This window comes from Penaeus japonicus, unplaced genomic scaffold (genome assembly GCF_977035675.1).
Source record: "Penaeus japonicus unplaced genomic scaffold, GWHDUDI00000001_assembly GWHDUDI00000012, whole genome shotgun sequence".
NCBI classification, from domain to species: Eukaryota; Metazoa; Arthropoda; class Malacostraca; order Decapoda; family Penaeidae; genus Penaeus; species Penaeus japonicus.
The window spans coordinates 34,896,551-34,909,050 of NW_028234414.1; the positions used below are offsets into that span (position 1 = coordinate 34,896,551).

Consider the following 12,500-nt stretch of genomic DNA (forward strand, 5'->3'; position numbering starts at 1 on the left):
ATAGAAACCGTGTATACACAACATACAAATAAAAATTTCAATCTTCATTCGAATCATTATTTTCTAACAATACCTTACACAGATATTAACTTACCGTAAACAATAAATGTTCCTCATATATCTGTCTCCATGCATGCAAACAAACAAAACACGAGTGAATATCAGAATGAGTCATATGAATTCAAGGAAGCAAGAGAGCAACACTTACCGAGGTGTCCTCTTCCTTCTCTTCCTTCTTCTGTTCTTCCTTTTTTTCCTTGAGCGCCTTTACCAATTTCCATTTACTACCTGGCCCTCCCAAGGCCTTTAACTTTGCTGGTGTGGATTGCTGGCTCTCCGCGCTAGCCGAGGTATCGCCCTCTACTGTTATTTCCGGTTTCTCTTCTTCTGTAGCCTCGTCCGTTACTTTGTTAGCTTCAGATTCAGTATCCACCTTTGGAATGTCTTCACTGGCTGTTGCAACTTCCGGAGGTGTGACTATCTTATCCTCTAAAGTTTCTTGGACAGAAAGCTCTGTGGGAATTGGCTCAGCTGGAGGTGCCTCTTCTATAGGAGTTACTTTCTGGCCGGGAGCGAAGTCCTCAGCTTCTGGCTCTGGTTCCTTGGTAAATGGAGGGGCTACGGGAATTTCTGGAGCTTCACGTTGCTCTGTGATTTCTGGGACTACAGTTCTAACAGGTTCTGTTGGGGGCACTGGAAGTAACCGTCGAGGTGTCGCTTGTTCCACAGGTTTAACAGTTGGAACTGGAGCAGCTTGAACAGCTGGTTTAGCCTGTATCACTGCAGGTGTAGGAGCTGGTGCAGGTACATCGTCTTCCTCATCCTCAAGGTCCTCTTCAGGAGAGTCTGGTCCTGAGGTTTCACCTGACGACCCCTCGTCATCGGAGTCAATCCTGGGCCGCATTACCGGCTGTGATGGGCGGGACTTAGCTGGCACCGCATCTGCACTGATCATGGAGAACACAGCACTTTCTTGTGATGCCTGAGTGTCCTGAGACTCAGAGTACCGCAGGGAACTCTGCCGGCTATCTCCTGTAGCAGAGAAGAAGGCCGATTCATTTGACTTTGCACTTGAGATAGTCTCATCATAGGGCTCCTGTTCAGTGACTGACATATGTGATTCAATCATCTGTACTCGGCCCTGGAGTTCGCACAAGACAACATTCATAAAGTTGCGAACATTGTCATCTGGCTGCATTGGGTAACATTCTTCAAGTTCTGGTTCACGCCACTGGTCAGCTTCCATAAGCTCCAATTTCCTGAGCTCATAGCGATACCACTCATCATCAGAGTCAATGGAATCTTCAGTGCTTTGACGCCTTGAAGAACCACGTGACATACGGAAGCTTCGCACAGAGCGGTTATCATCTTCTTCAGAGAGTGTCCTCTGTGGAGGCAAGGCCAATCGGTCCTTAGCTGAATCTGGAGGGGAGCGTCTAGTGGGGTCTCTTCCCCGCGAAGGAGTTCCTTCAGCTCCCACAGACTCGCTGACGGACGTGTCACTATCGCCCGCCTCTCCCGACACGCTAATGTCGATATTCTTGTTGACGGGCTGTTGGAGTGTGGCAGCGACGGCGGGGAGCACTCCGTATCCCGAGGTCACCGCCGCTGTTACAATCCTAGTGGTAGGGGCGGGCGCTTCCCCGTTTTTTGGCTGCAAGTAGCCTGCATTTGCAGGGAAGTTAGGATCATAAAAGTCAAGAGAAGTGTTAGCATTTGGTGAGACTGGGAAAAGGGTTGGGTCATGAGGAACTTGGGGGAAGGATTGTTGAGCTTGGCCAGGAAAGGGTATGGCATCACGAGGGAGTTGGGGGGCATTATAGGTCGGTGCTGGGGGACATGTACCACCAGCGGGAAGGGTCGCCTGGCCGCTCAAGGGAAAATTTACATTCGGTGGAATGTTTGCATCTTTATAAAATTGCTGCAGTCCAAACTGGTTACCTGCATCACGATCTTGAGTTGTTGTATCTCTTGTTAGATCGGTTATATTGTTATTAACTTGCTGTAATTCAGAGGCTGCTGCATTATCCCTCTGGGAGAGTATATCGTCTCCAGAAGGCTCGGAGGTCAGAGGTGCGCCTGGGCCCACAGGAGGCCGGTCCACAGGTAACTGGGAGGGTAAGTCGCCTGCTGGAAGGGGGCTGAGTATCTGGTGGTTGCTGGGAGGGCGAGACCCACTGTCGGACCCACTGCTACTGGCGCGCGTTGCCTCCTCCGACCCACTCTGGTCATCAGAATGGGCGGAAGCGGAGGAGTGACGCTGCCTATATTTCCCGAGGGCTCGTGACACTGCAAACTCTCGTCGACCACCAGTCACACGAGTAGACCCCGATGACTGTTTAGGTTCTACATCCTTTTCTCTGCTGTCAGAGCGCTTTAAGTCACCAACAGTTGGAAACAATGATTCAGCATCAACAGTGCTTGATGTATCTTCAGCAGTGTCAGTCTGAGGCTCCTCTGTTTTTGCAGGGGGCTCAGGAATAGTCTCTCCAGCTGGGATGTTCTCCTTGCTACTGGAAGTGGAGCTATATTTCTTTGTTTGTTTCATAGTTGGGAACAAAGCATCTGCTGCAGTTGTTGTGTCTGACATCAAACTGCTGTTATCACTGTCATCATCCCAGATTGTGCGTCGAGGAATAGGTCGGCTAATCTCCATGTCTGACTGCTCTGAATCAGAGAGGGACCTAAGAGAAAGGCTACTGCCACGCCGCCGTGTCTTCTGCAGGAACCCTGACATAGTAGACATGATAGACCTACTCTTTTTCTCTTTCCTCCTGCCAAGTGTTGTTGCCTGATATTCTTTATGACGAGGCTCATCCTCATGCATAGGTCGAGAGGGCAGGCTATGTGATCTGGATCTTTTTCCCATGATATCAATACCAGGTATCATCTTGCTCATAGAGTTAAGGGCGGACTTCATGCTCGAACCTCGCCTTAACTTCTTCTTCTCCTCCAATGGAGCTTTTGCTTTGATAGGAACTGTCTCTTGAGTGATTGAAATATATCCTGCCTGAGAAACAAGGACGTTACTGCTATCATAATAAGCATGATGGGGCTGGGCTTCTTGCACAAGCTGTCGATGCTCCTGGGCATTCTGGGGACTGTATCTCTTCAGGTTAAGCTCGAGGGGTCTTTCGGACTTTCCATCAGTCCACTGGTGTGAACGCAGGTACTCCCCAGTGGCAGCAGGGACAGCTTGGGTATGTCTGCGATTGTCGTGGTAGCGATCATATCGACTCCTTGAACGTGGTGTGGGGGAAGGTCCTGGTGGAGGAGGAGCATCATGGGCTGCTGTGGAGAGAATGTTCTCCATATTCCTCAGTGACCCTGACAAATCCTCACTCTTCAGTAATGGAGATTCTGCAACATTTGGCTGAGGTCGATATCTATCCTTTGGCGGATAGGTATTCATATAAGAATCAGGAGATTCATATGGCGGATCTCTCAGCATTGGGTTTGCAGGATCATACCCATACATTGGTTTATATCGGGATGTTCCTCCCTTTAAATTATCTTCCATGGGCACATACCTGCTGACAATATGTGACGTGGGTGGCTGTGCTCCATAAGGGGGAGGCTGATTATAATTTGGCTGATACTTGTATTTATGTCCATCTTTTCCTCCGGGACCAGATGAAGGGTAGAAACTAGAGCTTGATGAATATGAAGAAATAGAGTCAGAACTATCAGCACCAAAACTATTCCTAGCCTCTGGGCGCCCAGGTTCAATCTCAGCCAAGTGGTCAAATCTCCTTGTGTGTTGACCCACAAACTTTAGTTCCCCAGCAGCATTCAAGTAGGCTGGCGTTGAATATTTGGGCTCATTGATATAGGGAGATGTCTGGTATTGCTGTTTACTCTGATACTTTCCCTCCATGCTTGGTGATACTGATAAACTGGAGGGATAAGTATCAGCCAGTGAGGTATTAGTAAGGAGTGAGGAAGAGGCCACGCTGGACCTCGAACCCGTGTAGTAGTGAGAATATGTACTTGATGTTGGTGCAGGAGGAGGAGGTGGGGCAGAGGAACTCATTAGCATGTCCTCAAGAAACATCTCATCTGCTTTACTCTTACTGACTCTTGTAATAGGATCAGCAGTGATTGCGTAAATACTGTACGTGCTAAAAGATGCCTCTTCAAAGGCATTCCCAGTTCGTGCTTTGGCACTTGTTCTTCTGGGACTGAGGGTGAGGTAGTCAGTGGGAATACTTGAGGTCACACTCAGGCCTGGTGATGACGATGGCTGAGATGCAGATATATATGACGGCATACGTTGATCTGCCTTCTCAGCTGACAGCGCCGTATTAACTATGTCAGGTTTTGAAGTTGATATGTGTAAAAAAGGAGTCGTTGTAGTTGGTTGTATGGATTCTTCAAGGATCGTTGCAGGGCTAAACATCTTCGTTTCTCTAAGCATTCCATCCCCTGACGTGCTGAATTTGAAATGATCAGTCTTGGGCCCTGTCAAGGATGCGGTTGGAAAGCTGATAGGAGCTGTTGTCGTTGTAACCGAGGCTAACATAGCAGCTGAGGTAGCGGACGGCAAATACATCTCCTCGAGCCTCTCAGTCCGATCTGTTCTGTATGGTGAGGCTCTCCTTCCAGGTCTTGGGCTGGTAGGACTCTTCTCGATGCTTGAGGATGTGCTCATACTGCTGCTTAGTGTGGAGATACCAGAGTCATATTTCCCTAATTCAGAGTAGCGAATTGGTGACGGACTCTTGGTTGTCCTGGGTGACTTTGGACTCTTGGGACTCTTAGGACTCTTTGGGCTCATGAGACGCGGCGTGGCTCGAGGGCTATGGCCGCTCACATCCTTGGTAGTCATGAGGGATGGAGTTCCCGGCCTTTTGGCATCAAAGCCTGTGGGTGTCACAGAGACTTTCTTAGCCCTTGTCGCGTCCTTGGGGCTTCCTGAGCGAGGAGAATTGATGTAACCATCCTGGCGCGTCCTCGAAGGTGCAAAAGGAGATGAGGATCGAAGCTTTTCACTACTTGCCGTGAAAAATGTCGGTGATGACGTGCCCATTGATTTTTCTCCTGCAATTAGAGGATCTGGTGTCTTTCTCCCCATTATGCTAAAGTCTGACATGCCCATTGCATCTTTGGCTGCTCCCAAGGTTGCGTCTGATGATGGTAGAGGAGAAGGGCCTTTGGGGAGATGATCACGCACATGTCGAGGAGATCCACTGGTCTTCATCCCGAGTGCTGCCATAATCTCAGAATCAGTGGCATTACTGTCAGTTGACAACTGGGAATTTGGTCGGCTCCTTTGTGGCTCAGTCGTTTTAGGGCTGTAGGTCCAGTCATCTATATTGGAATCGAGGTACATTTGACGTAATTTTTCATCTACAACTGATTCTGTCAGTTTGTTGTCTATTGGCTGTGCTGTTGACACAACAGCAGCAGCAGCGGCCACAGCAGCAGCTTCAGATTTACTGACATGCCGTGGAGATGTTGATGTTGGTGAACCTAGCTTTGGAGACAATATGAGCCGCTCCCGAAGATCACGAAGATTCTGAGAATCTTTAAGTAACTTTGCACTTAATGCATCAAGTTCTTTGAGTTTTCCAAGTGCCACTTTATCCAACGTTGTGAACTTGCGAAGTTCTTGAAGATCTTGCTCACTAATACAAGTACTATGTCCCCTATAATCTTTGTAATCATCTGCTGTAAACACTTCATCTTTTTCATTCTCCTTTTCTCTCTCTTTTTCTTTCTTCCTTGCATCTGAAGAATCTGATTCTTTTTCAGTTTCTTCTAGGTCCCAAATCCTGGCCAATTCTTGGTCTGTGGACTCTGACACTTGCGAGAGGTTATCGCGGTGAGCATTATTCAGACTCCGGTAAAAGGCTTCATCTGGGAGTCTGTTTTCAGAGTCATCAGATGCAGGAGCTGCTGCCGCCGCCGCCGCCGCCGCTGCCGCCGCTGCGACGGCTTCAGGAGGGATTATCGATGGTTCTTCCTTCTCTATCAAGAGAGCTTGAAGGTCAAATGCTGTGTAAAATTCCAGAAGCTGAGCGATCACCGCTTGTTGCTCGTACAAAAGGATCTCCAGCTTTTCAAGACGTTCCCACATCTTGACATACTCCTGCGAGAGCATATCGAGGGCGCGCCAGGCATAGCGCAGTTCCGTCTCCAGGACGTTGATGCGCGTGCCCAAGCGCTCCATGTAGTCCCCTAAGAGCGTCTCCATACTGGCTAGGTAGGAGCCCGCGCCCGCGCCTGTCCCCAATCCGGCCCCGGACCCTCCTAGGGCAGACTTGACGCCCTTGAGGCTGTCCATGACAAGGCCGGCAGGTTAGAGCCCGGACCCAGGTGATCCCAGGTCACGCCGGGACACCACCGCGATCACAGGCTGCCCGGGCAAGCATGCCATGGAGCTCACCTTCGCCGCTCGTCCTCGTAGCTTCCGACAAATGCTTCGCTTACATAGTGTCTATTCATAGTAACACGCGGGAGAACTAAGCCATCACTAACCGGAGTTTAATTTTCATTAGTCTAAAATTCAGTTATAACATATCTGTCACTTTGTTCCTAGATTATTTTTCTACTTTCATATAACCTTTTGAAACAAGAAATTATCAGTATTATTTACAACTCACACAAGCACTACACAAAATCTGGAAAAATGCTTCAACTACAATCGCATTTCTTGCAAGGATGTGTTGTGATATGTTGCTTATCCAAAAAGTATCTAAAGTCAGTTCACACTTCTATAATCCTTCTTAGTAAAAATGGAATATGTACATACCAAAATATGTTTTTTTTTTCTTCTAAAAATGTCACTGACATATGGAAAATTCTACCTCAATATTTCAAAAAATACCCGAAGGCTGCGTGTGGTATGAGGCCTCTGGGGGCGAGTTGCTGGCTGACCTGTAAACAAAGAGAAACAAATCATGACACACAGTTCAAGGTTGTGTGTGGATGCCTGAGGTTCAGTGGGATTTTTTTTAGTATATATAAGACACTGACATAAGTAGTGTACTTGTCAGATGACGCATAGACGTCTAAGAACGAATAACAGTTGTTTAAAATACACGGGAATATCCTTTCCGTACTGTGGTCTTCGGCGATACTTCATGATACGGTTTATAAAACTAACCCAAATAGTAAACCTCGTTTTTTTTTTATTATTATTATCTTATCTATTTATTTATTCATTTTTGAGTTTTTGATCATGATCAGTATAGTGCAGAACCAACACATAACGTGACCAGCGAGAAAACAACAACATCCCAGGTCTCTTCGCACCACAAACGTACTATTCCCCACTAATGCCATTTGGAAGAAGAAGAAGAAGAAAAAACAAAACAAAAAAAACCCGGATAATCACCGCCTCAGTCCTCTCCCATAGCAGCTCCTATCCAGACAGTTTCCCTGAATTGACTGATCTGTACCGACACCGGAGATCTAAATCTGTGGTATAGAAGCCTGTTCATGTCCATTGTTGCATCCATGAAAACTCGCATTTCATTCCACTAAAGAAAAACAATGAATGCCACTGTGGTTTCTAGGATGACGGGAAGGAGATACACTGATGGTCTGTACTGAGTTGCTCTGGGTATTTGAGTTTGACTCTATTCTAATTCTTTATTTTCTAAGGTTCAAATTATCTATTATGCATCTTTATCTAATAATAGATAGTGTATATCTTTTACGATAGCGAGGCATAGCTATTATATATGTAAAGGAAAAGCTCTTGTTGGGAGTGCAGTGGCGATAGAAAAATCCCAAAAGACTAGTCGCGGTTCTTAATGTCTATCCTCATTATCTGTCGTGTTCGTCAGACTTCTCCTTCGATCGCAGCGACCTCTAGCCATTCTGGTCTCACAGGCTAACGGCTTCTAAACACTATTATCGGCAATGTATCTCCTTTTTATATCGGTGTCATAAACCAAACAGAAATGATATCGCGACAAAGCGCCGTCGCATATAATGAGAAATTATACCGGAGACATCGTTGTGGATGACTTTGGCCCAATATACAACAATATTCTCTCGAACTAATTCCTTTCCTGAGCATTCGCCTCTCTGATTTATATATATCACTGCGGCACTGCTCACTCGCTTCTAGAAGTTTCACAAAAAGAAAGTTATTGACAAAGTTAACGAGTGCGCCCGATCTTAATAACTTTGTCTCTCAACTTTCTTTTCCATTTCTTCCAATTCTTCCTTTGCACGAAATCTTGACTGTTTCCCGGGAGTTGAGGTCGCATATGAAAAGCAGCGGCGTGTTTGGCTTCCGAGAGAGAGAATGTGCAACATGCAATAATGCCGATGACATTCGCATTCCGCCCGCAAGAGCAAAGACATTCCCCGAGGAAGTAAGGACACATTTTCTTTGACTGGGAAATGACGGCGTCATCTCCATAATGCGGGGATTATATGGAGGGAAAATAAGTTTATGAATAAGGTTTTAAAATGATGACGGATGGCGGACGAAGCGAAAAGAAAGAACTGCAAGAAGCGAGTGTGATCAACGAGCAAATCTTTTTAGACTTCAAGACTACGAAGCAGCAGGAGCCATTGTTGAGGCTCCTACGGATCCCAGACGTTTCTGACACAGACTGATAACTGTTGAGGCTTTGTAGTGGAGATGAAATTGGAGTGTCGTTATCGCTGTAGCGGAGACACACTCCTTCTGTCTCCCTCTCTCTATTTATCATTCTCTGTTCTTTCTATTCATATTTGATTATATGCACACACACACACACACACACACACAAACACAGACACAGACACAGACACAGAAACACACACAAACACAGACACACAGACACAGACACAGACACAGACACAGACACAGACACAGACACAGACACAGACACACACACACACACACACACAGACACAGACACAGACACAGACACACAGACACAGACACAGACACAGACACAGACACAGACACAGACACAGACACAGACACACACACACACACACACATACACAGACACACACACACACACAGACACAGACACACACACACACACACACACACACACACATACATATCTGTCATCTTCTCTCCTTCTCTCCTTCTCTGTCTGTGCCGCTTGCCTTCGCTCTCTTTCTACCCTACCTCTCTCTCGCTCTTTGTCTGTCTTTCCCTCTTCTTGCTCTCTCTCTCTCTCTCTCTCTCTCTCTCTCTCTCTCTCTCTCTCTCTCTCTCTCTCTCTCTCTCTCTCTCTCTCTCTCTCTCTCTCTCTCTCTCCTCTCTCTCTCCCTCTCTCTCTCTCTCTCTCTCTCTCTCTCTTTCTCTCCTCTCTCCTCTCTCTCTCTCTCTCTCTCTCTCTCTCTCTCTCTCTCTCTCTCTCTCTCTCTCTCTCTCTCTCTCTCTCTCTCTCTCTCTTTCGCTTCCTCCCTCCTATCTCCCAACACCACCCCATCCATCCGAAGCATCGCCGCACACGGGAATCTCGACCGTATGGATGCAGCATCAAGCGACGTGGGTGCCGGGACGAACATGTGCAGCCGTTCTCACAGCAACGTCACAAACACATATTCATATACATACGCTTGAATATAAAGCCCCCCAAAAGAATATAATAGTAATATGTAACTGCTGTGTGTTGCTGTCATATCCCCGAGGCCACTGTACTGTAGGTTTAAACGACTAGCTATCCCTTTCCTCTGCAAATGCAATATAGAAGCAACTTTGGTAAATATTGTAATTAGAATTCTGAATTCCAGTAATGCAACATGCTATCCAGGCAGACAGATGCTATTCCAGTCTTCGGTATAATGTCATAGTTGCCGTTAACATGGACGTCAGCTAGAGAGGTTAGAATTATAAGTGCTACCTGTAATACAGCCTTGAATAATTCGCATAACTACAAGTCAGTCCAATAATGTAAAAAAAAAAAATAATAAATAAATAAATAAAAAAAATAAATAAAAATAAAATAAAATAAAATAAACAGCAAAAAGGGTTAAAAACATAATATAACATAGATGAAGAAGAAACAAAACATACAACCATCAACCTAAATATAAATATCACACGATGAACGAAAACGAAACGAAACTAAAATAACGAAAAATAAAACTGAAATAAAACGGGTTAGTTCATCAATCAGAGCGAAAAGGACGATCAGATAACGAACTAATCCAAAGCGAACCCGAGCCAGCCAGCCCCCCCCCCTCCCCGCGACGCCGTCAGCACAGACCGACTCTCACAGATGAGCCCGTGTGATAAGAGTGATTATACAGTCAGGCGTCTAATCACGCTAAATCCATCATTCTAATTATATGCTGTTATCTGTTCAACAACCCAATACCTTGAACGGACTAGCTGATCAATCTGGGCTTCCATCGCGGTTGCCAATCAGTCAAAGCTCAAAGATCTGACAAACAGGTAGGGCATCTGTCACCCGTTTGGTCAGTCAGGTTAGTCGAGTCACTCAGTCAATTTGTCACCCTGTCTATCATCTAGTCAGTCAGTCAGTCAACCATCCAGTCAGGTGGCCCATCAGTCATCTAGACTGTTATTTAAAAAAAACAACAACAAAAAAACTAGCTACCTAGTCAACTATCTAGCCATCCATCCACCTAAACTACCATCCATCCACCCACCCATCCATTCACCCATCCATCCATCCATCCCACCCACTCACCCATCCATCCATCCATCCATCCATCCACCCACCCACTCACCCATCCATCCATCTATCCATCCATCCATCCACCCACCCTCCCACCCACCCATCCATCCATCTATCCACCCATCCATCCATCCATCCATCCATCCCTCCATCCCGTCAGCCACCCCATTTCGACATTGCTCCACTATCGGCCCGAACCACACTCAAAAATCCTCCCAGTGGGGTCGCCAAGCATTTTTATTGCGATCGTGAGGCCATCAAAACTTTTTTTTTTATCTCTTTTTTTTCTATTTTTTTCTGCTATCAAAACATAGTCGTTCTAACGTGCCCGTGTTTGCTGTGTCTTGATCGATAGAGTACAAATGTTATGTGTTTAATTGAATTGATCTTGTTTATCCTTGTTCTGGAGTAATGGTAGTCTTAATAAAAGTGAGAATGATAATGATAATAGCAGTAACTGTAACAGAAAGTCCTCTTACTGCTACGACCACTGATAATGACAGTGGTGATGGCGATTACGGTAATAATAATGGTGATATCAGTCATGATAATGGTAATAATACTGATGATTGCAATGATAATAATGGCAAAGATAATAATAACGATAGCAATATTTATCAGAATGATAATGGTAACAATGATGATAACAACAATGATATTACAAATTATGATAATAAAAGTGGTACTACTAATGAAAATAATAATGAGAATAATGATAATGTTATTGAAGATGATGATACTACTACTACTACTAATAATAATGATAATGATAATAATAACAATAATGATAATGATGATTAAAACAATACTGGTAACAATAATAATAACGGTGATAACAATAAATAATATTAGTAATAATAATTATGACAATGATAATTACAATAACAATAATGATAATAATAACAAAAATGATAATAATGATGATGATGATTATAAGAATGATAATTTTCAATGACAAAGGTGATCCACTTCAATTATAAGAGGGAAAGAATTGCAACTTTGCAGATGCTAAAACAACATCCAAACGAATGGCTCATATAATGTCGACATTAAAAGTGATATTTGCAGGGATTTCTCAGATCAGCTTTTTGAACTTTCAAGGTCTATTTTCAAAATTTATTTTCAAATTTTATTTTCGAAGTCACTGAAACGATAATTGAAATGTGAAATGTCACTGTGGGATGAATGAGAACGCTGAAGATTACAAAGGGAGAACATGAAAAAGAAGGAATAAACAGGATAGAAGGAGGAGGACGAGGGGGAAGAGGAGGAGGAGGGAGAAGAAGAAGAAGAAGAAGAAGAAGAAGAAGAGGAGGAGAAAGAAGATGATGAGGAGAAAGAAGATGAGGAGAAAGAAGAGGAGGAGGAGGAGGAGGAGGAGAAGGCGAAAGAGGAGGATTAGGATTAGTATTGGGATCAGGAGGAGAAGGATTAGGATTAAGAGGAGGAGGAGGAGGGAAGGAGGGTATGAGGGAAAGTGGGAAGGAGGGAGAAGGAGGAGAGGAGGAGGAGGAGGAGGAGGAGGAGGAGGAGGAGGAGGAGGAGGAGGAGGAGGAGGAGGAGGAGGAGGAGGAGGAGGAGGAGGAGGAGGAGGAGGAAGAAGAAGAAGAAGAGCAGCAGCAGGAGGAGGAGGAGGAGTAGGAGGAGGAGGAGGAGGAGGAAGAAGAAGAGCAGCAGCAGGAGGAGGAGGAGGAGGAGGAGGAGGAGGAGGAGGAGTAGGAGTATGAAGAGCATGAATGAAACGAGCAACCCCACTCACCGGGAACAAAACACACATTCACAAACTAACAAAGCATAAATGATGACAGAAAATCATAATAACTTCCAATAGCTAAGCAGCTCTCCACAGACCAAGAACCTGCAGTTATAATCCAACTTTTGGTCCGAAACAAA

At 45.2% G+C, this 12,500-nt stretch overlaps 1 protein-coding gene across 6 annotated transcripts in view; it reads right to left on the bottom strand.

Moving 5' to 3' along the window:
- The window catches only part of unc-13 (protein unc13 homolog), a 274,694-nt gene that overhangs the window by 186,527 nt on the left and 75,667 nt on the right, over nt 1–12,500 (bottom strand). For all 6 annotated transcript variants that reach the window (XM_086542720.1, XM_086542719.1, XM_086542716.1 and 3 more), the window contains exon 2: nt 209–6,565. In XM_086542720.1, coding sequence (XP_086398846.1) covers nt 209–6,286 — 6,078 coding nt within the window. In that variant the 5' untranslated portion in view covers nt 6,287–6,565. The remainder of the gene's footprint in view (nt 1–208; nt 6,566–12,500) is intronic.